Consider the following 26,906-nt stretch of genomic DNA (forward strand, 5'->3'; position numbering starts at 1 on the left):
TCTCTCTGTCTCTCTCTCTCTCTCTCTTGATGTGGGAGTGTCATATATCAATCTGTTGCTTTCATTGGTTAATTAATAAAGAAACTGCTTGGCCTTATAGGTTAGAACATAGGTGGGTGGAGTAAACAGAACAGAATGCTGGGAAGAAGGGAAGTTAGGCAGACATCATGCCTCTCCTCTCCAAGGCAGACGCAATGAAGCTCCAGCCCAAGATGGACGTAGTCTAGAATCTTCCCAGTAAGCCAAACCTCGTGATGCTACACAGATTATTAGAAATGGGCTAGTCGAGATGTGAGAGTTAGCCAAGAAGAGGCTAGATATAATGGGCCAGGCAGTGCTTAAATGAATACAGTTTGTGTGTTGTTATTTCAGGGCATAAGCTAGCCAGGCGGCCGGGAGCCGGGGCGGCAGGAACGCAGCCCGCAGCCTTCCAACTACATTCTCTCTCTCTCTCTCTCTCTCTCTCTCTCTCTCTCTCTCTCTCTCTCTCTCCTTCCTTCCTTCCTTTCTTTCTTTTTTGTTTTTCATGGCCTTGATTCTTTGATGAGTGCTAATTGTTGTTTCTAAGGAGTGTCTCTCAGCGTATCACATTGCGGAGCTCATGAACCTATGTCTCCTTACTGATGAGTCCAGTAAGAAAAGGACACAGGTGTTTAGTGTCTTCTATTCATTGACAATGACCATGGGGAGTTCGTGTAGGCATAAGGAGCTCAGGGTAGAATATACTGAGTATGGTGTTCAGAATAGAAAGGAGGGTCAAATGGACTAGACTCCACCAGTGACCAAAGTGTCTGATTAAATGATGGGCCTGAGGCTTCTAGCTGTGGTCTCTGATGCATTCTAATGTACTTCTGAGAAGGACAAAACCCTTTTTCTACATGGTAAAGCTGACGGACCAATTTAAGGCCATTGTTCCTTTCCTTACCTGTGTCTATGAGGCCAAGGACACAGAGAGTGATGGACACGTTGACCTTGGATAGTGAGTATTCTTGTCTGACGGTAGAAAAAAACCCATCCAGAGCAAACTTGGTTGCCGAGTAGGGAGCAATCAAAGGCTGGGCCATTTTCCCTAAATGACAAGAGAAAGAAGTTTTTAAAATATGGATCCAGTTTGTCCTCAGACAGAGCAGGGCTTGACTTGACTTGGGGGGGGGGGAGCGCTGGCAACCACTGAGGGGTCTCCTTCCTTGCCCACTGAGTCTCAGTTTCTCACTAGACCCTAAATTATCCCAGGGCATTACATTTCCGAAGGGAGGTTTGGTGGTTTGAGTGAGAATGCCCCCTCCCCACAGGCTCAGTCCCCAGTTGGTGAAATGCTTGAAAAGTTTAAGAGGTGCGGCCTTGTTGGAGCAGTGTTGTTGAAGGGGGTGGGCTTTGAGGTTTCAGAAGCCCACACCAGGCCCACTGCGCCCCACCCATCCGATCCTCAGGATTAAAACTCTCAGCTGCTTCTCCAGCACCACCATGGTGATAATGGACTAACCATCTGAAACTGTGAGCAAACTCCCAATTCAATGCTTTTTAATTTAATTAATTAATTTATTTTGAGAGTTGCCTTAGTAACGGTGTCTCTTCACCCACAATAGAGCGGGAACTGAGGCAGGACCAATAGCATACAGGGTGAGCTGCAAAACAGACGTCACTGGAAAGAGATGCTAAGCAACGAGAGGCAGCGAGCTGGGCTTCAAGACAGCCATGTGTTCTTACAGCTGCTGTCTCCGGTGCTGATCCTGGAGGACCAGCTTAGTGGCTGTTTTCTCTCCGTGTGGGGGGGGATGAAACACCTGCGTTTCAGTTTTACACAAAACCCGAGCTTCCATCACATCAGTCAAGACCTGTTCCGGTCTTCTGAGGCGAACATAGACATAATAGGGTGAGCATCTCACATGCTCTGTGGGTAGAACAGACATGAGCTGAGAATGTGTGTACTTCTGAACACTGATAGACAGACTATCACGTCCTTGTCTGCTAGTTCTGGAGGCGGAGCCAGTTCAGGTCCATTTTTGCGGACAGCTTCCCTTCTCTTGAACGTGTAACACTTTTTCCTTGTATTCTGGAAACTGAGCAACGCATCGCAGAGTCCTCTGGAATTGTCTCATTCCTCCAAAGAGGGTTGGTTAAGTGTTCTGCTTAGTGAGCAGTTAACCTGGCTGAAATATATCTGGCCACTTGGTATCTGCATCACTGTGAACAATCAGCAATCCAGAGAAAGGGATATAGTACAGAGACCCAGGATTATGTGATGTGTCTCCAAACAGTACTCATTTTTCTTCTAAAATTATAACAATCATAGACGTCTGAGAGAATGTGACATGCAGCCAGCAAAAGCACTAGCCCTGAGTGACGGCAGCCAGCAGAAGCGCTAGCCCTGAGTGACGGCAGGCACACATTTTGCTTCTCTGACTGTCCTAGACCCTCTAACAAATGCGTGTTTCTACCAGCCGGGGTACCGCCGATCTCTCAGTACGCCTCTTTCAGCGGAACCCAGTTCCTATCGTGGGCACACAGTTATCCAGAGTGAACTGGGTGCCTCACAGTCCTCTCTGCCCGTTATTGCTGAGCGGCTCAGCTCCACACAGGGGCAGAAGGAAGTCTCTGCCTTCCATTCTGTCTTCTTAGGTGTCTGAAGGTGGCTGTGATAGCCATGGCTCCTCGAACCGTGAGGTAGCAGGCACACGTTGAAGAAGGCGGCGCAGAGTCACAGGGGAGACACGGTGACCTGGAGTGGCCTCACCAGCTCCGTACCACCAGCAGACAGCCCTGACTTAACTTTCTCATTTGCTTAGCCCACAGTTGTTTTTAACTTTCAACACTTGAGAGCTGGACTCAAACCTTGTTATGGATAGACCACGTGAGAGAAGGAACCTGACATGGCTGAGGCTCCACCCCTTTACCCGGGACTGCTACAGGAATGGGCATGTGACCCAGTTTGGACCAATGAGACAAGGAACTTTTTGTTGAGCGGCTCAGAAAGTTCTTTTCCCTCCTGGAAGCTTCTGAGACTAGGGGTCCTATTTCTCTCCTGATGGACACTTTGAGCATTCATGTGGGGCTAGAATTGCTGCAGCTGAGTGGGAAACCATATGGTGAGGCAAGCAGAGCCACGAGGATCATGGGACACAGCTTGAACTGGGTCATCTGTGAAGCCCGCCCTACATAGGAACTCCGATTCCGTCAATAATTTCAGTTAATGTTTAGGCCAAAATTAGATCCAAAATATTTATAGGAATAGTTTTTGATTAAAATGTGAACTTTAGGGAACAGGTAGCATGGATATAAATCCCAAGCGTGGCATTTCCTAGCTACAGTTTGTGAATAATACCATCATAAAGCTGAAATAGCCACGTAATATGCTTAGCATAGACCGTGACTCTGAGAAGGCACTCAGAGAATGCTGTTGTCGTCAACAGAATTAGTATTCAAATCAGCAAAAAAACGTATGAGCTATTCAGAATATCATGTTGGGACAAATAGCTAATTACTCAGAGGAGTGGAAAAATGCCACCGTCATAAATCAGTGCAAACCACATTAGAGAGGATATGTGGAAAGTAAGATAACACAGTAAAGAGAAGCAGGAGTTTTCCATCTCAAGAGACACTTAATTCGGGAAAGCTGCCTGCTGCTGGAGACGACCACCTTGCCCTTCTGTGTGCACGTTCTTCAAATAGACCCCTCTCCTAGTCTTAAAGGGCGGTTCAGCCACAGACAATGTGCACACCGGCTTAACTCATGCCATGGCTCCTTTCAAGAAAGTGAAATAAATGACAGAGGATTCTAATTACGGCCACTTGGTTTTGAGCTAAAAAAACCAAGTTATGTAAGGCTAGGACAGAGAGCCACTGTTCAGGTATGAAAAAGGGTGAGTCAGCAAGGGCAGAGGTGTGGCGCACAGCAGCTGCAGGGGCTGAGGTTAAATAGTTGCTAACTTTTTTTTTTTAAATTTGTATATCTCATTCTAAAGTTCAAAGGCTGAATAATTATTCAACGTTGAAAGGTTGGTGAAAACAAACAAGACTCAGATCTGTTATTCATGGGCCATTCTTACACCCTGATGTTTCCTCTACTGTTTCCTTTATTTTTCTTTTATTATTATGATTATTATGGTTTTTATTATGATTGCCATTACTGGGCCCCTGTTCTTTATATCCACATTTTCCAGGAATCGCGTGCTAAAAACAGTTCCAAACCCTCTGTGTCGGGGAAGTTTTCTTTGGTCTGATGTTCAAGTCCCACACAGACCAACTTTATGACCACTAGTATTATTTTCACTTTCAGATTACAGGCGAAGTCACTCACACAGGTTGGTCACTCTTGGCCCTGTAGATTTGCTTCCTAGGGCACCATAACAAATCAGTTGCCACAAGCATGATATGGTCACAGTGGGTCTCAACCTTCCTAATGCTGCAACCCTTGAACCCAGTTCCTCATGCTGGGGTGACCCCAAACATAACATTATTTTGTTGCTACTTCATGACTGTAATTTTGCTACTGATATGAATCATAATGCAAATATCTGATATGCTACCCCTGTGAAAGGGTCGTTCCACACCCCAAGGGCTTTGACCCACCACAGGTTGAAAACTGATGGTATAATCCCTCCTCCCACAGCTCACTGACCAAAGCCCAGGTGTGGACTCCAGCCCCTCACATAGATACCTTGATCCTGGCTTTTTCACTTTCCTTGTGCACATTCTATTCCTATTCCTCTCTCTTTTGTGTCTGTACAAGACCTCTTGATATTGGAGTTAGGCTCACTCAGAGAATCGGAGATGATTTCATCAGGATATCTGAGTTATATTTTTGAGGACCCTTGCTCAGGTAAGTTTATGCTCACAGGTTTCCGGGGGACATTTCTTCTGGGGACAGTCTCTTGTCACCTACTATACCTTCCTTAGTTGTAATGAGGATACAGACTGTGGCAACTGATGTGTTTATTCCTGGGTGTTAATGACTGAGCTATAGAAACAAGAAGCCATGCAGGGCCTGTTTTTGGTTTGTTCATGAAACTCCCTCCATCTCATGCCCCATCTTTTAACAAGCTGTAGGTTATATCCACATGCCCAGAGCTGCATCCTAAGTGGTTTTCAGGAGAAAAGGAAGGAAGTGAGAAAAGGGATGGAGAGGAGAAAGGAGAGAGGCAGGGAAGGAGTCAGAAGCGGCACAGGTTTCCCTGAAGGAGTCACAGCGTCACATACGGGATCTTGTTTTGTTTTTCTGTCGCTGAGATGAAACTGACAAAAGCCACACGAAGGAGCAGGGGTGTGTTCTGGCTCTCAGTTCGGATTACAGTCTCTCATGTTAGGAAGTGTGACAGGAACTTGAGGCAGCCAGTCACATTGAATCCGGAGTCAAGAATCAGAGACAGAAGAACACAGGCATGCTGGTGCTCAACTGTGCAGTCCACAATATTAGTCCTGGTAGGGAATTTTCCCTCCCACAGTCCATGTCAATATGATCAATCCCGCACAGACACGCTCATCTCCCAGGTAATTCTAGATTGTATCAAGACAACAGCTAACACTAACCATCCCATCTGGTTTATAAGGTGCCTTTAAATATAGAAAAAAATATTAAGCAAGGGTCAAGATTCGGTGAAAATTGCAGAACACTTATTAGCCATATGAGAAAAAGCTTGCATGGGGTTCCCCTTTGCTGTGTCTACTGTGGCTTCACCTGCTACTGACATCTATTATAAACGCCTTCTGCCTTTTGGGTTTCACAGCTCACCTTTGATCTCTGTTAAAATAAACAGTTCCCAAACTCAAGTCTACGCATACATAGATCAGGCTGGAGCCCGTTAACCCCAGGGCTCAAGCCTTCAGTTCTCCTGGTTCTTGAGTGCTCTGGAGGGAGGGTGGTGTTGGACATTCTGTAGGAAGTGAAGTTTGTTTATGAACCATAGTTGTGGTGGGTTCTGAGGGTGGAGATGGGGGCAGGATAGCTATGGTTGTGTAAGTCTGTGGAAGCTGGCCTAGGACTATGAAAGAAATCACGAGGGAGCTCGGGGGTGGGGTGGGGGCAGATCTGCAGAGAGTTCCCAGTCATTAAGTCTCTTTCAAGCTCAGACAGGTTTGTTATGGGCCAATGTGCTCTGCATCTAAAGGAGTCTTCAGGACCATTCTACCAGGAAACTCCACCTGGAGGGGGAAGGAGCAGGACAGCTCTGAGCACAGAAACAGCAAACCTCAGGCAGCTTCCACACCAAAGACCAAGTATGCACCTAAAATGCTCGGGGTCCAAGCACACAGCTAAAACTCTTAGGCCTGGTGTGCTATGACAATCAGGAAAAAGTGTCTGGATTTGAGGAGGTGACAGGGGTGCATACCCCGCCCTCCTCCGCCCGCCACGGCCTGGAGGAACTGGAGGTACCTGGGGGAGCCAATGCTGTTATTGCCACACTTAGACACAGATAAGTAGGTCTCACTTCAGGTCAGCTTAATTGCAGAGAGGAAACCCTTGATTTTTCAGAGCTTTCAGTTTTGTTTTGTTTTTCCCCCAAGAGATTGTTGACTTAGGAATTGTGGTTAACAGTTGTGAGCCAGAGGCTCATAAAAGAAAAGCTGGGGCCGATCACAAAAGCAGGAAAAAGAAAAGACAGCCTCCCCGCTCCCAGCACATTCACGACATCGGGCATTTAATTCACAATTATTTCCTATCCCAGGTAATACACCACATAAACCATCTACGGTGGCATCCATGCAACAACCAGGCTCCTCAGCTACACAGCAAGTGGGAGGGTACCCTGGGTTATACAGGACCCTGTCCCAAAAGAAAATGAAAAGAATCTGGATTTTCCAAGGAGTTCTGCCCTTCCTAGCTTTTGGAAATGTCTTAATATATTTTACTAGATGCAGGTGGGGAGGTTTCCTCACATAAATTGTTTAGCATTGCACGGGAAAGACAATTGCTAAAGTTAAGTTACATAGGTCTCGACATTTTACTAGCCAGGTGAGACTATTTGTGAGACACGGAGCCGCCAGAGAAAGGGCTCTATCACATCAGAGTCACCAGGCCACGCATGTTCCGGGAAGGACAGGTTCCCACAGAATGGGGTTGCGCAGCAGTGGAGGGAAGGGTCACATCGTTCCCAATGACACCCCATAGAAGATTCTTGTCTAACTGCCAAGCAGAACCTTGCCAGAACCAGAACCTCATTAAAGGAGGTGATATGTGAAGAGCTCATTCTCAGAGGCTTGGAACAGGGTCACAGTGAGTGCTGGGGGCCCTGCCAGAGGGGCAGCAGGTAGCAACTGAAGTTCAAGGTGTCCGCCCACTGAGAGGAAACTGTCTAACCCGTCAGTCTCAGACAGGCAAGGCCATGAGAGCACAGAGCCCAGCATGTCTGTCGCTGCCATCTTTCTCTGGTATCTGACAGGGTGTGAATAGGTGTGGGGAGATTCCCCTGGGTGCGTCTACCTGCGGATTATGATGAAGATGATTTATTCTTATGTTCTACTGTATAATTGATTATAAATCATATTAGTTTAAATAGAGTTTTTGGTGATAAAAACAAACACAAGGACGTGTCACACAGCTAGGACACATGGGTTTCTACTGAGGAGCTGTACACACTGTGGCTTAGGTTAATGATTAAGAAAAATAACTGAGTCCCGGTAGCCCAGCTGGTTTAATTTCTTTTAACCTTAATGTTAGGAGATGTGATCACAGGTTTCAGAGTGCATAACAGATGAAACAAAGCTTTAAAAATAACTTAAAGTTAGACTAGTATGTTTTTATCAAGTAGTTTTGAGGTAAAAAAAATCCAAAAAGATAATTTAAAGCAAGGAACTCAGGACCACGAGGGGTGCACCCACACACTGAGACAATGGGGGTGTTCTATCGGGAACCCACTAAGGCCAGCTGGCCTGGGTCTGAAAAAGCATGGGATAAAACCGGACTTGCTGAACATAGCGGACAATGAGGACTACTGAGAACTCAAGAACAATGGCAATGGGTTTTTGATCCTACTGCACGTACTGGCTTTGGGGGAGTCTAGGCAGTTTGGATGCTCACCTTACTAGACCTGGATGGAGGTGGGTGGTCCTTGGACTTCCCACACGTCAGGGAACCCTGATTGCTCTTCGAGCTGATGAGGGAGGGGGACTTGATCGGGGGAGGGGGAAGGAAATAGGAGGCGGTGGCGGGGAGGAGGCAAAAATCTTTAATAAATAAATTAATTAATTAAAAAAAGATAAACAAAGGACATTTGAAAAAAAATAAAGTTTCAGAAGGACACACAGTTGAATGCAGATCTCTTCAAGGTCAGGAAACAAGAACAAAACAATACAATTTTTACTATTTGATGCACTTTTCTTGCTTGGACTGGTTGATAGCCAAAGGTGATTAATTCCTTGTACCCATTTTTACTATCAGTCTCCTGATATAAAAGACTATTGGTTAGTGGGTACGTACCCTAAAGATTTAAAGTAGAGCTAACTGGTTCTTTTTTTATGTATAAAAGCTTAGGTTTGTGATTCCTTGAAGATTCCTTATAAGATTACACCTTTCAAGATAAGTAATAAAGTAACTGGCCGTTTGTTTGTAACTGCAAAATGTAACCTGCCAGTAAAAGACCTAACTGAGAAGAATACCTTGTTGCCCACACAGTTAATCTATAACAAGTTTCTTGGGTATGAATATATGCGGATTCTTGGGATAATTTGTTTTCACCTGTAATACGTAAAATGTTTAATCATGTAAGGGATATAAAAAAACATGCAGCTATTTTTAAATCATTGTAATCATTCACTTGAAAAACAGAATGTAACCATATTATAATTCCTATATTGCCCAAAAAACTTTGTTGGGGTGTATAAGTTGTAGAAAAAAAGTATACAGTAGAAAGAACACAGAAAGAACACAAAAAGAACAGAGAAGAATAGAGAATAAAGAAGGAAAATATCAAGTGAGTGTGTGAGTCCTTTTCCCTCAGATAAAAAAGTCTAGTATTGGTCAACTCCGTGGTTTCCTTTTGAGCCCTGTTCTACTGGAAACTGGTCCTCCAGGCAGCAATAAGTGAGGGTCTGAGGAGACTTTGAGCATTTTGCTCAAGGTCAAGTTTTGGTTGACAAAACAACAGAATAAGCGGGTTGGTGGGTGGTGGCACTTGTCTTTAATCCCTACACTCGGGAGGCAGAGTCAGGCAGATCTCTGTGAGTATGAGGCCAGCCTTGTCTTAAGTTCCAGGATAGCCAGGGCTGTTATATAAAGAAACCCTGTCTTGAAAAACAAAGCAAAACAAAACAAAAACCCCCAAAACCGACAAAACAAAACAAAGCAAAAAACCTCAGCAGAACACACACACACAAGTACACCTACACACACATGCAGTGGATTCTTTTCCAGGAAGATTTAGACACAAAGAGAGCTGTGGTGACCATATTTTATGAAGCAAAACATAGGACAAGGAGCCTGCCGTGTCTGAGGGCAGATGTAAATGGAACAGAACGCCCGTGATTAGATCTGTCCCCCAAACACTAGGTTCCAGTCACTGCAGAACAGTCAGAGTGAGCTGGCAGACAGGCTCTGCAGCTGTGCACACAGACTTGTTATCTGAACTCCAGAGATAAAAGGGGAGCTTGGAGTGCAGGGTCTAGGTGAATTTCTCGCTCAGGCCATGGAAACACGGTAGACATCAAGCAGGAGCTTGCTCCACCAGTGGGGAGCAAGTGATTGTGATTAATTTGCCTGCGTTCCTCTTAAAGTCTGAAGAAGGGCAGGAATGAAGCTTTTTAATTCATTATAACTTTTTCTTTCTGAGCATTCCGCTACAGCAGTTAAAAATTTGCCCTTGAAACTGAAGTCATCTGAAAATCCAGCAAAGCAGCTGGTTATGGAAGGCAAGAGAGGTCAGACTGAAGTTTGCCTGGGAACCACTGGGGATGGATGGGAGTGTTTTCCAGAGACTTCACCAAAAAGCCCCAAAGTAAACCCCCAAAGTCTCCACTCCCACACTTCCTACATCTTACTGGGTTCCTAGGATGGAGAATACCTTTTTCTTTTAAAATAATGTCCAACTTTTTGTAAAGTTGAAACACTGTACACAAAAGGGATTTCTTTCCCCCAGCCTCCTTTACACAGGGTCATACAGTTCACACTGGCCTTAGACAGGGTCTCATACAGCTCATATTGGCCTCAGACTATTCTGTATTGGGGGTGAACTCTTGAACTCCTGATTCCCCTTCTTCCAACTGCTAGGATGATAGGCATGTACTGCCACACATGGCTTCCATGACAACAGAGGTCAGTGCTGACCCCATGTTCTACCACCTTGAATATGCCAGTGTTCATGTCTTCCTACTTGTTCACAATACAAGGATAACACTGAAGGAAGTCATTCACTCAATTCTCAGGGCTTCTGTAAGAACTAGTGATGGAGCGGGTAGCTTAAGATAGCTAAGATTTATTCTCACAGTTGTGAATTGGAGACGTGTGAAATTAATGAGTCGGAAAGACCATGATCCCTTCAAAAGCTCCAAGAGAGAATCCTCCCTGGATGTCAGTATTGCTGGTGGAGCCTCTGCTCTAGTCTCTGAGGGTGTGTCTTCATGTGGCCCCTCTTTCCTTTCGTCCCCTGACTCTTATGGGGTGCTTATAATTGGATTAAGTGCTCATGTGGGTTATTCAGGGTCATTCCAGCTCAAGAGCCTTCATCCAATTAAAACTGCAGAGATCCTTCTAAATAAGGTCATATCCATAGGTTCATTGAGTTAGGATATGGATGTCTTTCCAGGGGTCTCCATCCAACCCATTTCAGGAATGCAATGGGTTCTTGGTATATAGTCCAGAGACCCCCATGGGGTGCCAAGGCTTGATTTCACCATATCCTTCATAGCAAAAACATCCCAAAAAACACAAGTTCTATTGCATGCTGGGACTTCTCAGTCCACTTCTATTTGAAACGATTCTTCAGTGTCCTTTGAAGTTCATGGTACTTATCCTGTACCAGCCAATATTCTGTGCCTGGCTTTTGCCAGGTAACAAGAACTTACGGCTCAGTGTTTACAAATTTTGCAAGCAAGGTGATGTCAGGCTATGACAATCATGGGACTATTTGACAATATAGAGATGCTACCAATCAGGTTGTTAATTTTTTTCCTTTCTGGGAAGCTGGACATTGGACATATGCCACCACAGTTCCGGTGACTGTCCTGCCATTTGGATTTGTCTAATATTCTGGCAGTGATTTGATTTGAGCTATGCAGTTCTGGTAGTCTCAGGAGTAACTCTATGTTCTTCACATCCCATCCCACCAGATTTCTACGTGGTTCTGGTCCGTTCTGTGGCTAGTGATGTTAAGCAGGAGTCGTTGGACTCAAGAGGAACAGTGAGGTTTATCTAGCATGGAACTGCTCTTTTCCCTTGCAATCAGTAATTATGTTAGGTGTTTTCTTCCGAAAGTGTATTGCCTATCCTTAAACACACTGTTCAGTGGCATCATGGCACATTTCTGTTGTGCAACAGCTTCACTATCATCTCCAGAACTGTTTATGCTGAAACTGAACTTTGCACCCATCTAACAATAACTCCCGTTTTCTCCTCTCCTAAGCCTGGCTGACACTACTCTATTTTCCGTACCTGACTTCTTATTTTTAGCTACGTTACTGTGCTGTAGGTCAGGATTTCCTCCAGGTTAGGACTGCACACCATCCCCGTTTCGTTATGCTCTCATGGGTTTGTGGATGCTTGGGCTGCTCCTGCGTTTTAGCTGTTTTCAAATCTCGCTCTAAGACCGATGCTAACCCTGGGTATCTACCCACAAGGAGAGCCGCTGGATTGCGTGGCAATGCTATCTCCAAATGTTTTGAGGAGTGGCTGTGTTTTTTTCCCTCCACACAGCTGTACCATTTTACATTTCCACCACTATTATGCAGGGCTTCCAATTTTTCCGCATTTCTCTTTCCTCATCTTTTTCTTCTGCTTCCCCTCCTTTTTCTTTCTGCTGTTCTGCCTCCTTGCCTGTTGTGATAGCAACACACTAACTAGTATGGGCTGTTGCCTCCTTATACTTGGGGTCTCACTAGTGATTAGAGATGTTGAATACCTTTGCATGTTTCTATTGGACATTTGAAATATCTTCTTTGGGGAAGTAACTTTTCAAGTTCTTTGGACAATTGACTTCATTGTTTTTTTGTTGTTGTTGTAAGTTGGTAGTACTTTGAGACCAATGCAAATTCTGTTTGTTATTAAACCTTCGCCCTCTGGTTTTGACATTCATTAATGTGTCCTCGATGAATGATTACCATAATGGTTGCTAACTGGAGATTCTCCAGTGTCCTTCTTGCTTTTTGTGTTTATCATTTGGCCTTCCATTATGTGGGGGAGACGCCTCCTCTCTCCATTTGTTTATTCATGTGATTATGCAATCATGAACTCATTGTTTTCTGTGGCATGTAATAGACTAGGATCCATTTTTTGTTATGTTATTGTTCATCATTGGGCTTTATTCTTTTCTATTTTAAATGCTCAGTCTTCTGTCATTTTAAAGCAGTTCGGTAATGCATACAGATGACCTCAAATGTTCCATTTAAGTGGACCATTGTTCCACTTGTCACATATTCCACTCAGATGAGAACTGCAAATCTATCAAAAAACTAACCATTAGCTCAGGCACAGGCTCCTCTCTCTCTCTCTCTCTCTCTCTCTCTCTCTCTCTCTCAGTTTCTAGCCTAGGCTGGCCTGGCCTGATACTCCCTGTGCTGCAGAGAGTGACTCTGAAGTTCTGATCCTCCGGTTAAGTTCACAGGCATGCAGCCTACACCTGCATTGTGCAGTGTTGGGGGTGAAACCCAGGGCTTCCTGAATAGAAGAAAAGCACTCTGCCGAGTTACGACTCGAACCATAATTTTTGGTTTTCTGATTTTTTTTTGAGACAAGGATAACGACACACAAAAACATCTCTATTAAACCACAACCTTCCCTTTCTTGTTCACCCCCAAAATCTCATGTTAGTAGCAATATAAAACAATTCAGACTTTAAAAGTCCTTCCCAGAGTCTCAAACACATAGTCCTCCTGCCTTAGCCTTCTGAGTACTAGGGTTACTAGTACTACTACCTGTGACCCTTATAGTATTTTTAAAATGCCGAAGCAAGCAGTAAGTTAGTTTTGGAGCATTTGGACAGTCAGGACAGCCGTGAGCTGTGGTGTCCTGCCAGTCTCTTCAGAGCCCTGCAATTGTGGGATTGTGCGAAAGCTTCAAGGCCACCGCTAACTTCCGTTTGCAGCTTTAACACAGCCTTCATTCTCCCTGTGTGCGTACCATGACTCTTCTATCATAGAAATAACTTTCAATGTCGATGGTTTTGCTTTCCTGCTGCTCTTGCCTTCTAGTCTTAATCTTTCATGAGGAATTCATCTCGGCCTTTACTTGTTTCCTTCTGTGCTCCCTTTCTGAGGACAGTCTTATTTTGCAGCCTACATTTTGTTGAGAAATTCAGGAGCCAGATTTTAAACATAATAAATACGCATCTGTGTTGAGTCTAATTTAGGCACAGCATCTTCTGTCTTTAAGCCTTAGCGTTCTATTTGTGTGCCTCCAATAAATCTTTGCTGGCAGCACCGTTGTGCCCCTCACCTCCGATGAGGAGGTTGAAGTTTTCACCTAGAAGTGACTTTGAATAAAGTCAAGGCCAGCAGTGAGGCGGCTTTGAGGGCTGCAGCCCAAAGTACTTTTCATTTTTTTTTGACCTTGGAACTCACAGTGTTTCAGAGCAGAGTCCACACCCTGCCTCCACCTCCCAAGGTCTGTGCTTGCAGAAATGTGTCACCACGGCCAGGCCACCCAGCCTTGTAAAGGGAAAACTGGAAGCTGTCACCATGGGTAACATGTTGTCCTTAACCTGCAAACATTGTTGCTATTCTCATCAGAGAGACTTTCTGATTTCAGATCTCCCTGTCTCCCTTCAGTGGCAGACGAGACACGATTCATAATTCAAGGGGTACTGCCTCAGTCCCTCAGGTCTCGCCCAAGTGCAGTGCCTTAAAGTCCGTCTCCAGTGACTCCTGGAGCCTTTAGGTCCTCAGCGAGTTCCACTCTGACCTCCATGGCATTCCTCCAAGCCCTGCAGATGCTCTAGCTACTACACACATGCTTTCAAACCCCCACAACACTCCGCCTCCAGAATACACCATAAATGTTTCCACTCATCTTGATAACTACTTCTGGGTTTATTGGATTGAAAGGTATGTGCGATCATTTTCTTAGAGCAATCAGAAGTAGTTGGGTGAGGGGTGAGTGACTTCCTACTCTGGTGCCCACACCCTTTAACACTGCCCTTGGTGCCCCACCACCATCCCGAGCAACAGTATCACACTGAGGAGCCAGCTTCCTTTCTGGAAGCCATAGTAACAGAGCTGCATGAGATTAGCATCTGTATATTCTTGTCTCTATGCAAAACATCATGAAGATTCTGAGTCCTGCTAGCTGAGAAACCTGCTGTTGAGAAACCTGTTTTGTCCTTCCCTCCCTATACTGTTAAATTCTTGAGCTCGGTTTAGACCACACAGGCAGATCTCAGCTGACTCAAAAGTTACAGTCCAACAAATGATTTCATTCTCACTAATGTACTGACGTGGGGAATATTTAACCTTGACAGTGTGCCTGAAGTACTGCATAACTAAATTAAAACACTGCTAAAATCGCTGTGGATAGTCGAATAAGTCAGAGAACAAATGTATTTGGACAGGATCATCCATCCACCCATCCACCCATCCACCCATCCACCCATCCACCCATCCACCCATCCACCCATCCATTCATCCATCCATCCATCCATCCATCCATCCATCCATCCATCCATCCATCCAGAGATATATAAAAGTTAACCTTTTAAAAAATAACAGTTAAGGAGCTTTGAAAGAAAGTCTAAGTGTTTAGAGGACACTAACAAGGTTCAATGTTTTTTCAATGTATTTTCATTTTGTTCTAAGAAACCCAGTCTTTATTATCATGGCTGGTTTCAGTTCAAGCTCTTCCTTTGTTTTCCTTGATATGGAATAACTTGTATCTGTCCATTTATATATTCTCAGGTGCTTATTCTTAGCGTTATGGTTAGTAATATTGGAATATTGTGGATGGGAAGAGGTGGAGAGAGAGAGAGGGAGAGAGGGAGGGAAGGAGAGAGAGAACACAACTTCCAAAGGTAACCTTTCAGAATGGAGTGAAGACAGAGGATTTGTTTAAATTTCTCTGGTGCGCTGAAATGACTGCCTATGAATGGGACCTTGTGAAACTGAGAAGTTTCTATAAAGCAAAGGACACAGCCAACAAGACAAAACGGCAGCCTACAGAATGGGAAAAGATCTTCACCAACACCATATCAGACAGAGGGCTGATCTCCAAAATACACAAAGAGCTCAAGACATTGGTCATCAATAGAACAAATAATCCAATTAAAAAAAATGGAGTACAGACCTAAACAGAGAACTCTCAACAGAGAAATCTAAAATGGCTGAAAGACACTTAAGGAAATGCTCAACATCCTTAGCCATCAGAAAAATGCAAATCAAAACAACTCTGAGATTCCATCTTACACCTGAAAGAATGTCCAAGATTAAAAACAATGATGACAACTTATGCTGGAGAGGATGTGGGGTAAAGGGAACACTCCTGCATTGCTGGTGGAAGTGCAAACTGATACAGCCACTTTGGAAATCAGTATGGTGATTTCTCAGAAAATTAGGAAACAACCTACCTTAAGACGCAGCAATACCACTTTTGGGTATATACCCAAAGGATACTCAATTATACCATAAGGACATGTGCTCAACTATGTTCATAGCAGCATTATTTGTCATAGCCAGAACCTAAATATCCCTTAACCAAACAATGGATAAAGAAGATGTGGTACATTTACACAATGGAGTACTACACAGAAGAAAAAATAACGACATCTTGAAATCTGTGGGCAAATGGTTGGATCTAGAAAAAGAAACATATTGACTGAAGTGACCCAGACCCAGAAAGACAATTATCACATGTACTCACTTATAAGTGGTTTTTAGACATAAAGCAAAGAAAATCAGCCTACAAATCACAATCCCAGAGAACCTAGACAACAAAGAGGACCCTAAAAGAGACATACATGGATCTAATCTGCATGGGAAGTAGAAAAAGACAAGATCTCCTGATTAAATTGGGAGTGTGGGGACCATGGGAGAGGGTAGAAGGGGAGGTGAGAATAAGGGAGGGGAGCAGAGAAAAATGTAGAGCTCAATAAAAACAACTAAAAAAAAAAGACTGTCTGTAACATGGGGTAGTCCGTGGCATGTGGTAGACCGTGACATACATGGGTAGACCGTGACATACATGGGGTAGATCGTGACATGGGGTAGACCGTGACATACATGGGGTAGTCCGTGACATGGGATAGACCGTGACATACATGGGGTAGACCATGACATACATGGGGTAGACCGTGACATACATGGGTAGACCGTGACATACATGGGTAGACCGTGACATACATGGGTAGACCGTGACATACATGGGGTAGACCGTGACATACATGGGTAGACCATGACATACATGGGGTAGACCGTGACATACATGGGTAGACCGTGACATGGGGTAGACCGTGACATACATGGGGTAGACCGTGACATACATGGGTAGACCATGACATACATGGGTAGACCGTGACATACATGGGGTAGACCGTGACATACATGGGTAGACCATGACATACATGGGGTAGACCGTGACATGGGGTAGACCGTGACATACATGGGGTAGACCATGACATACATGGGTAGACCGTGACATGGGGTAGACCGTGACATACATGGGGTAGATCGTGACATGGGGTAGACCGTGACATACATAGGTAGACTGTGACATAGGGTAGACCGTGACATACATGGGTAGACCGTGACATGGGGTAGACCGTGACATGGGGTAGACCGTGACATACATGGGGTAGACCATGACATACATGGGGTAGACCGTGACATACATGGGTAGACCATGACATACATGGGGTAGACCGTGACATACATGGGTAGACCGTGACATACATGGGTAGACCGTGACATACATGGGTAGACCGTGACATACATGGGTAGACCGTGACATACATGGGTAGACCGTGACATACATGGGGTAGACCGTGACATACATGGGTAGATCGTGACATGGGATAGACCGTGACATACATGGGGTAGATCGTGACATGGGATAGACCGTGACATACATGGGTAGACCGTGACATACATGGGTAGACCGTGACATGGATAGACCGTGACATACATGGGATAGACCGTGACATACATGGGTAGATCGTGACATGGGGTAGACCGTGACATACATGGGTAGACCGTGACATACATGGGTAGATCGTGACATGGGATAGACCGTGACATACATGGGTAGACCATGACACGGGATAGACCGTGACATACATGGGTAGACCGTGACATGGATAGACCGTGACATACATGGGTAGACCGTGACATACATGGGTAGACCGTGACATACATGGGTAGATCGTGACATGGGATAGACCGTGACATACATGGGTAGATCGTGACATGGGGTAGACCGTGACATACATGGGTAGACCATGACACGGGATAGACCGTGACATACATGGGTAGACCGTGACATGGATAGACCGTGACATACATGGGTAGACCGTGACATGGGGATAGACCGTGACATACATGGGTAGACCATGACACGGGATAGACCGTGACATACATGGGTAGACCGTGACATACATGGGGTAGATCGTGACATACATGGGTAGACCGTGACATACATGGGTAGACCGTGACATACATGGGTAGATCGTGACATGGGATAGACCGTGACATACATGGGTAGACCGTGACATGGATAGACCGTGACATACATGGGTAGACCGTGACATGGGGATAGACCGTGACATACATGGGTAGACCGTGACATGGGGATAGACCGTGACATACATGGGTAGACCGTGACATACATGGGGTAGATCGTGACATACATGGGTAGACCGTGACATGGGGTAGACCGTGATATACATGGGTAGACCGTGACATACATGGGGTAGACCGTGACATACATGGGTAGACCGTGACATACATGGGTAGACCGTGACATACATGGGTAGACCTTGACACGGGATAGACCGTGACATACATGGGTAGACCGTGACATGGGATAGACAGATTTAGGGAGCCGAGCAAAGGATGGAGGGAGAGATGATGGGCTTGTCCCTGACTCCTCAGAGAGACCACACATTAAAGAGGACTGGAAAAGCCACAGAGATACCAGTTCCTATGCCATGCATGTGATTGGCACAATGGGTCATAGTTATGGAGCCCATAGAACCAGGGGACTCAAAAGTGGAATCAGCTTTACCTTCTAGAGCAAAACAGAGGCGTCACTTTACCCAAGGGCAGGTAGACTCTTCCCACATATTTTTTAGTGTTTTCTTCAAAGCCAGTGATTTTTTTAAAAGTAAAATTTAGGTACTAGCTCTCAGTTTCAGAAATACCAGTTGGGCATGCTTTTTCCATTCCTCCTCCTTCCTGCCTGTCCTCTACACTATGTTTCGTGGTGGGGTGGGGGTTTACTCATGTGGCAGCCTTGACTATAATAGAATGGGTGTGGGAGGACATTTTCTTGTAGCCTTTCTTTTCTCTTTCTTTTTCTTTTCCCTTCCCTTTCCTTCCATTTCCTTCCTTTTTTTTTTTTCGAGACCAAGTTTCAGTCTGTAACCAAGAATGGTCTGTAACTCGTGGCAATCCTCCTGCTTCAGTGTCTTAGTGCTGTGATTTACAGGCATGCTTGGATCATTTTCTTCTGCTCTTATCTGTTTCCAGGCATGGGTTGTGTGGGAGGGAGTGATTCAGCAAAATTTGTGTTCTTCTGTAGAAGGAGAAACCCTGAAACTTGGTTGAATATTGACCAGATCCCATCTGCAGCCTGCTGTGGCCAATGGGTTACAGGTTTCATAATGGGTCCTTCATTATCTGTAGCTAGAATTCAGACATAACAGTAAGCCTTCTTGGACATGGAGATGAACATAACACCACAGAATTGGTAGCACTGACTCGGCTGATTGCTGTATAGCTTCATGGGGTAAGGACTATCCTCCCAGCCTTGGCTGCCTACCCTAGGATGTTCATAGTAGAAAATGAGTTTAGATTTGCTTAAGGCCTCAGTTATAGGAGCTATACTTAGGTTTTAAGAGACCAGGGTGGGAAGAGGGGAGACTGATTAATGTAACAGTCTGTGATAAAGACAAGAACTTGTTCAGTAGGGCCAGAAAACGTGCTGAGCTGTGGGTGCAAGCATCAGCACCATCTCTGAGAGGACTAAGGGCATAGCCAAGCCTGAACAAAGAAGTACAGTGTGAAGTAATGCCCAGAAATGCATTAGGAAAAAGTTGATTGTACCATGTTGTCACTCAGCGAGAAAACGAAGCGCACTGGAAGTGATTAGAACTCTAACTCAGTGTATTCTTTCTTCTGACCTCGCCATCAGTCTGCTCTTTAATGAGATGTTTGAGAGATCCAGAGTTTTGGAAATAAAGATAACTAAACACACTCCCTGATGGCTTAGAAGAAGACACCAGGGCTGGGGAGATGGCTCCATCAGTTCTCAGGCTTGCCATTCAAACATTAGAAAAAAGCCGAGCATACGTTTATAAACCCCAACACTGTGGAGGAGGAGACAGGAGATCCCTGGGGCTTGTTGGCCAGCCAGTCTCGCCAAATCAGTGAGCTCCAGGTTCTCGTGAGAGACCCTGCCTCCAAAAAAGGACGGTGGGGAGGGATTGGAGAAGGCACCTGATGTCAGCCTCTGGCATGCATGCACTTGTACATTACATAGGCACTACACACATGCACACCACGGAACACAATGCTCTTCTGTGAGGGTGAGAAGTTACTTTGTAAATTCAGAGATGTGATTTAAAGCAAGAAGGCTGAACTCTGGGCTGCACAGAAGACAGACACAGGGAGCCCTGCACAACCCTATTTCTACCTCCTTGAGCCCATGGAAGGTACTAAGTGTCACTCAGCACATGCCTGTGATGTCCAGAAACACAGGTTGTCAGAATTCCATCAGACCCTTAGGGTCTACAGTGACCCGTGCTCCTCCCAGCACATGTAGATGATATACACTGTAAAGGTTACGTTCTCTAGGCAAAGGTGAAGCAGCTTTCGCTGGGACTGTATGTCTCCATTCATGTCCGGAATAGGGAATCATTAGAGCCACCCACACCATGACCTTGGCCAGTGCTGGACTCGCTGGGGATGTGCCCAGCACCCTCCCACTCAGTATGCATCTGGAAGCTCCCCTTTGCTTCCAGCCCAGCATGTCTGTGGGCGAGGAGGGGCCTGAGTCTGTGCTGGTTGGAGGCACGGGGGTGCATATCAATCACACAGACACACTGTCCCTTTATCCAGTCACCAGGCAGGCCTTTCCTGGGCCAGAAAGGAGGTTGCTTTACCACACCGATGGACGGCCTTGTTCATTTCAAGGGGAACTGACATTCGCGATCTATTTAACAGTCCATGGTCTCCTAGCTCATTAGTTTTTTATATAAGAACTACATTTATAAGGCTGGTTTATATCTCTGTGTTCTGATCTTTCAACCACGCCTCTACTAAACAGCAAACATGTAGGACTTCTGCCCTGAGTCCAGGAGGAATCCTCATCTCTGGAAATTCTCAGTGATGTTGGATGCTGCCACCTTGGAAGACATTGGGGACCTCCCTCCATGCCACTGCGCTCTAGCTGTGAGATCATTTCTTTGCACATATCTTAACCTGTTTAAATATCACCTTTTTTTCTTTTTGAGACAGGGTCTTACTATATAGACTAGACTGGCCTAGAACTCCTTTTGTAGACCAGGCTGTCCCCGAGTTCACCTACCTCAGCCTCACAAGTGGTAGGATTAAAGGCGTGTGCCACCAAGCTCAGACTAGATTTCATTTTTAACGCTACAGATTGAGGTTTAGAAGAATGTACTCAGCATACACTAATACCCCAGCCCTCTCCCCACAGTACTGGGGACTAACACCAAGGCTGGTGCATGCTGGACAAGCACCCCCAGTCCTGTACCACACGGTATCAGATATCCTGCAATCAGATATTTACATTGCTGTCATAGCAGTAGCAAAAGTGCAGTTATGAAGTAACAACAAAATAATTTCATGGTTGGGGGTCACTACAACATGAGGAATGGCATTAAAGGGTCGCAGATTAGGGAGGTTGGGAAACCACTGTTCTTGAACAATTTTCCTCTCCGTAGTTAGTCTTCAGTTTGTTTCCCCTAGCTCACCATCTTACTGTATGTCCCAAAGGTGTTTTATTCTTACTTCTGTTTTGTCTCCACTGACCTGGCCACCCTGTGGCTTTTGGTTATGATGGAAGCAAAGTCTTTCCCATCCAGTATGACCAGGTCTCTCTTATGAAGAGACAGGACTGCTGTGCCCAGCGGCTCTTCTTGCCCCTGTCCTCTCCCAGGCATGGCTCACACATCAGGCTTCCCTTGGGCATCCTGGACTGCTGCTTTTGTGGGTTTCTCTCAGGGATTTTGCAGTCTACCTTGACCCATCCTTACTTTGGGGGCCACTCATTCCTCAGTGTGTCCCTTGCAGAGTTTACACCCCGAGTCCCTCATGAGTGCCCGTTTGTGTTCTATTGGCTTTTGCAAACTATCACCTTGCCTTGTCACAGAGCCTAGCGTAATCCTGGCGTTATTTTGTTCTCGGCGTCTACCCTTGCCCCATGCACTCACCAGCTACGGAGGAGACCACAGCAATGCTGCCGCTGCTCTGCTTCAGCATGGGCAAGGCTGCAGCACTCAGGACCACGTAGCTGAAGAAGTTGACCTCCATGGCTTTGCGCACGGAGTTGATGTCATCACGGAAGAAACCCAGAGGGGAGTAAGTGATGTGGTTGAGAATGAGCATGTCCAATCCACCTGCAGAGAGATGCCTGGGTTGAGAGAGACCACTCGGTGTCCATCTCGTTCCTTTCCCATTCCCGAAACGCTCTAAGACCAGAGGAGGAAAAGGGAAGGGGAGTCTTACCCATGAGCTTTCCTGCTTTGTGGACAAACTGCTCTGCAAACGCCATGTCTTCCATGGTACCAGCCACATAGTGGGCAGAGGCTGCTCCGAGTTCAAGGCAGCGAGACACCACCTACAGAGACACAGCAGAAATGGTGGCCATCTTGGCTGTGGGCTTTCATGTGTAGTTTTGGAGTAACTGGGACTTACATGAGAGTTTGCTCACAGAGCTGCTTAGATAAGAAGCTGTGTGTGTGTGTGTGCGTGCATTCGGGGAGGGCTTCTTAAATAGTCTTAGATGATCATTGTTCTCTGACAGATCTTAAAAGGGTAAATCATTGTTGTGTTAGAGCCTGAGTCCATGATTCATCTCTGCAGAGTTTATGAACAGATGTTTCAAAATGCGTTATGGGCGTGGGAGCAGGTTTCTATGGAGATAGAGTGGGGCTTGTGAATGTTGGTATGACCTAGAACTTTCAAGTTTGCGAGTCTATGGGGCATGACAACATAATTGCATGAACAGGTACAGGAATCTCAGTCCCCGAATGTATGCATCTGTACAGGTCCATGAGCAATGTGTGTGAACAGGTATGACTGTGAACATATGCAACCAGAGAACTCTGTGGCTATCACTGCGCACATGCATGAATGCATGTATGTGTGTGTGTGCATGCGTGCAAGTGTAAATGCACGCACGTGTGTGTATGTAAGCTTAAAAGCAGCAGTCCTATATTGCTGTGAGTATCTGTGCCTGTATATCAGGAACGAGCCACGAGGGAGGAGGGCACACTTACTTATGTGGGTACAGAAAGCTCACCTTTTGGAGACCTTCCTCTGACCTCGCGGTCAGTACCACATGGGCTCCCATTTGCGACAGATGATAGGCCATTTCTCTTCCGATCCCTTTGCTGGCCCCCGTGACAATCACTTTCTTTCCTTGGAGCATTTCTGGGAACCACAAAGGCTGTGAGTACCCCCAAAAGCCTTGTCTCACTGTCCATACTGAAAGGCTGTGAGCCCAGATCAGTTTGCCTCACAATGTCAACCACTGAAGCAACACTTGGAGTTGTTCATAAACAGGCGCTTCAGTCGGGTTTGGCCTGGATGTCCAGAGCCGAATCTTCCTGCCATTCTTCTGAAAAATCTCCATGTGCAGACAGCACAGAGACAAGGCCAGAAAGGTCAGAGTTCGGCTAAACTGCCCGAGTTTGACACTTTCAGCATGATTTTCAATTTTGCTAAATTGAAAGGGAATTTTAAAAGGCATCACAAAAATGTGTTCACAGAGATTTCAGCCCCTTTCTGCTTAGTCATCAACTTCATAACCCCTTTGATTTTTTTTTGGCCTCTCAGATATCAGTTTCTCCACGAGCACAGCTATCTCCAGTTGAGCTGCGGGTCTCACTTCTGTAGGTCTGAAATTGCTTTCCAAGCTGGGTGCCAAGCGAAGCAAGGCCTACTTGGCTATGTGGCTTACTCCTCTATACCCCTTCTTGCCCAGCTTGTAGTTGGAGGGCACAGACCCACATTAGGGTTCCCTCCTTCCCAGTGACTTAGGGGTGAAGAACTCAGTTAGATCCTCAGGAACATTCCAGCACCCTCTGTTTTAAGCCTCCGAAAGAGACACATTGGTACTCACCGGGTCTGAACTCTTCTACTGTAGAATAGTAGTAGCCCAAGAAGAGCACCAGAATGGGGAGCAGGTATTTTTTCAGGAATGCCATCAGACAAGGACCTGGTTCAGGGAGCCCTGTAGGACACACAGAGAAAACCTGTAGAGCTTTCTACAACTTCCCAGGCAGGCAGCAGCCTCTGAATTGTGACATCAGGGACGGGGGAGGCTGGAGTAGTCTCAGGCAGCACCAGCCAACTTCCCTGTCAGAGCAGCGATTGGCCTTGGGTGGGATCCCATTCGTCTCTGGCAGCCTGCGTGGTGGATTTCATAATGGACAATGTTTACTCCATTTCATTGAGTAAGAGGCGAGTTCCAGATGGCCAGGCTCATGACTGCGCAGGGCTGGGATCCTGAGCATCTCCTACTGACGTCCTCTGCATACGGCATCAGTGGCCTCGCAGGAGTGGGTTGTCAGATTGAGAGAGGGAGAGAGAGAAAGAGAGAGAGAGAGAGAGAGAGAGAGAGAGAGAGAGAGAGAGAGGAAGAGGGAGGGAGAGAGAGAGAAAGAGAGACAGAGAGAGAGAGAGAGAGAGAGAGGAAGAGGGAGGAGAGAGAGATATGCACCTAAGAGTTCCTAAGAATGTGGGACTTTGGGGGGGCCGTGTGTGAGTAATACCAAACAGAGGCAAGCTCAAGCCAAATCTCACCCTCAGCCCCAACCCCTAGTCAGAAGCAATTGAAAGCAACAGCACAAAACAGCAAAATAAGCTCAAGAAAAAAATGTGCATGTCTTAGGAGAAAAAAAATTAAAGCAAACAAGCCATATAAACGCCACACTTGAGTTCAATGAAAAGGCATTACAACATCAAAGGGAAGTTGCAACCGAGCCAGACCCAGATGGCGGGAAACCCAAGCTCAGTTCAAGACTCTTAGGCAAGTGCAACGGAACGTACCCTTATTACTTTAACAGAGAATAAAGAGGGGACGGTGGGTGCCAAAACAGGAAGAAAGACAGCAGGTTGTTAAACTGGGTTATGCAAATACTAGGGAGGAGCAAGGGGCACAGAGGATGCTGGGAAGAGGAGGCTAGCCCAGAAGATCCCGACTATTCCCGGCTATGGCCAGCCTGCTCCCCTGTAAGCCACAGTGCCAACCTTCTTTTTACCTCTGCTTTGAGACTGGGTCTCTGTAAATTGTCCCGGCTGGCCTTGAACCTGCTCTGTGGCTTCAGACTTGTGATCCTCCTGCCTCGGCCTCTTAAACAGTGGGGATTTCAGGACTGTAGTCCTACGGTCCTAAGGTTCTATGTGTGAAGCAAAATTAGCATAGAACATCCTGGCCCCAGGTAAAAATGATCCAAGAGAAGGATCGAGGGGGGAAACACCCCATACATAAAGAACTGATTATCATGACAAGACAGTAATAACTACCTTTGTATATCTGCAGCAAGATTTTATTAAAGAATTTAAGACTTGTCATTGTTACGTTCTTCTATGTAAAACCAACTATCCAAACCATGAAAGCCACCCCAGTACAAAGGCAATCCTGGACTCTGGGAGTTACAGTAGAGCTGCAGGGAAGTTGTAGTGTCAAGAGTGAGTCCTCTGAGACGGGCTGCCGGCGGAGGGTGGGAGAGACTGGAACCACTCAGAGTTCCGAGAAACCAAATGATGACCCCAAGAGTCTCTGGAAATATCCAGTGACTTTTCACTTCAGAGAAAATAATTTAAGGCCCAGAGGAGATGAAACAATTTGTCAACAGAGGCCACAGCTGTGAGGGTTGCTTCCGGAAGACAACAGGGTTTGAGAACAGCGGAGAGCCGGAGCCGAGGGCGCAGTAAACCAAAATAGAAAGGCTGAAATGTAAGTAGGAGCTGCATTCACTTGTCAGGACCGCCAGGCTGACGACTGTCATTAGAAAAGCCCTATGTTACCAAGACACATGACAGACTGGACTCCTTTTTCTTCTCTACGGGGAGAAAATAAGACCCATGTCTTAGCCTCATCTGATTAACAGTGGAATCATTGACTTGGCTGTAGAAAGTTATATTTTAAAAAGGTACTTAATAGAGAAATTATAGGGAACAAGACAGAGTTGCTTTAAAATATCATTATGCTGATACAAAAGGAAGATGGGGCGAATAAACCCCAGAAAAACAGGAAAGGAAAGAGAAAAGAAACAAAGAGAAAGAGGTGTGAGAGAGAGCAAGTGGGGAGAAGGGAGAGGGTTGTAGTTTGGTAGAGAAAACACCAACAGAGGGTGTAGGGATGGCGAGCTGAGGGCAGCAGAAGTCCACTTTTGCAGCAGAGGTGGCTGATCTGAGCTCAAGTCAGCGAATGTCCAACACTGTCGTTCGGAAGACACATTACAACCCTAAACCAAAATCGGATCACCAGAGAACCTGTAGCTACTGCACCATGAAAGCAGGAAAACAGCCAGTGCTCTGGCTTCCAGGACTGAGAATAAAGAATTGTCATACAGAATGCATCAAAGAGAAAGGATACAAAACATTAGGGATAGTCAGCCCTTAGCCCTTCTCAAACACTTGAGTCTCCAAACCTCTTTACACACTAAAGATTAACAAAGAAAGTTATCTACTTATTTATTTATTTATTTACTTACTTACTTATTATTTTTGTGTGTGCCATCTGGTGTTTTAGACAAGGTATTTTTTGCAACCCAGGCTAACCTTGGATTTGTGATTCTATTGCCTCAGCTTCCTAAGGGCTGGGGTTACAGTTGTGCACCACCACATACGGTGCTAAGGAACTCTGTGTGTGTGCGTGTGTGTGTGCATGAGAGTGTGGGTGCAGGTGTGTGTGGAGGCTAGCGATCCTTCCTAGGCATTTTACCAACTACGCTGTTTCTCTCACAAGTCCCCAGTGTCAAAGAGCTTCCACATGTGTTTTTCCGATTGATATTGATGCAGAAATGTAGCAGGCGTTGTTTAAAATTGAAAAATAACAAGGCTAGCTTCCACTCACAGTCAGGGCAATAATGTTACATGTCTTGCGATCTTTATAAAAGTGAAATGTCTCAGCATTGTAACAGGTCCCCAGACCCTCGCACAACAGACTCCATGATGGAAGTACCATTCAGGCTATAAAACTTAGCTCGTAGATAACACCACTGGCCAAAATGAAACAAAGACCTAATCCATCAAAGACCATAGTTCTGGGAAACTCTCTAAATGTACTAAGTTTGCTTTTTGGCTTCTGTAGTTCCACCTCTGGCTGACTGCTCTTGTTAACTGAAGTCTGTCAACCTAAGATATGGTTT

At 45.6% G+C, this 26,906-nt stretch overlaps 2 protein-coding genes across 3 annotated transcripts in view; one reads left to right on the forward strand and one right to left on the reverse strand.

The window, feature by feature from the left end:
- The window catches only part of C10H1orf74 (chromosome 10 C1orf74 homolog), a 126,852-nt gene that overhangs the window by 53,332 nt on the left and 46,614 nt on the right, over positions 1-26,906 (forward strand). The gene's annotated exons all lie outside the window — the stretch shown is intronic.
- The window catches only part of Hsd11b1 (hydroxysteroid 11-beta dehydrogenase 1), a 47,697-nt gene that overhangs the window by 1,526 nt on the left and 19,265 nt on the right, over positions 1-26,906 (reverse strand). Inside the window, exons 2-6 of one of the 2 annotated variants that reach the window (XM_075989519.1) lie at positions 23,651-23,761; positions 22,829-22,959; positions 22,033-22,144; positions 21,738-21,923; positions 926-1,069 (exon numbers count right to left, since the gene is read on the reverse strand). In XM_075989519.1, the coding sequence (XP_075845634.1) occupies positions 926-1,069; positions 21,738-21,923; positions 22,033-22,144; positions 22,829-22,959; positions 23,651-23,735 (658 nt within the window). In that variant the 5' untranslated portion in view covers positions 23,736-23,761. Of the gene's footprint in view, positions 1-925; positions 1,070-21,737; positions 21,924-22,032; positions 22,145-22,828; positions 22,960-23,650; positions 23,840-26,906 lie in introns of those variants that run through there. The other variant, XM_075989518.1, reaches the window with a different exon arrangement.

The sequence above is a fragment of the Microtus pennsylvanicus genome, chromosome 10 (assembly GCF_037038515.1).
Source record: "Microtus pennsylvanicus isolate mMicPen1 chromosome 10, mMicPen1.hap1, whole genome shotgun sequence".
NCBI classification, from domain to species: Eukaryota; Metazoa; Chordata; class Mammalia; order Rodentia; family Cricetidae; genus Microtus; species Microtus pennsylvanicus.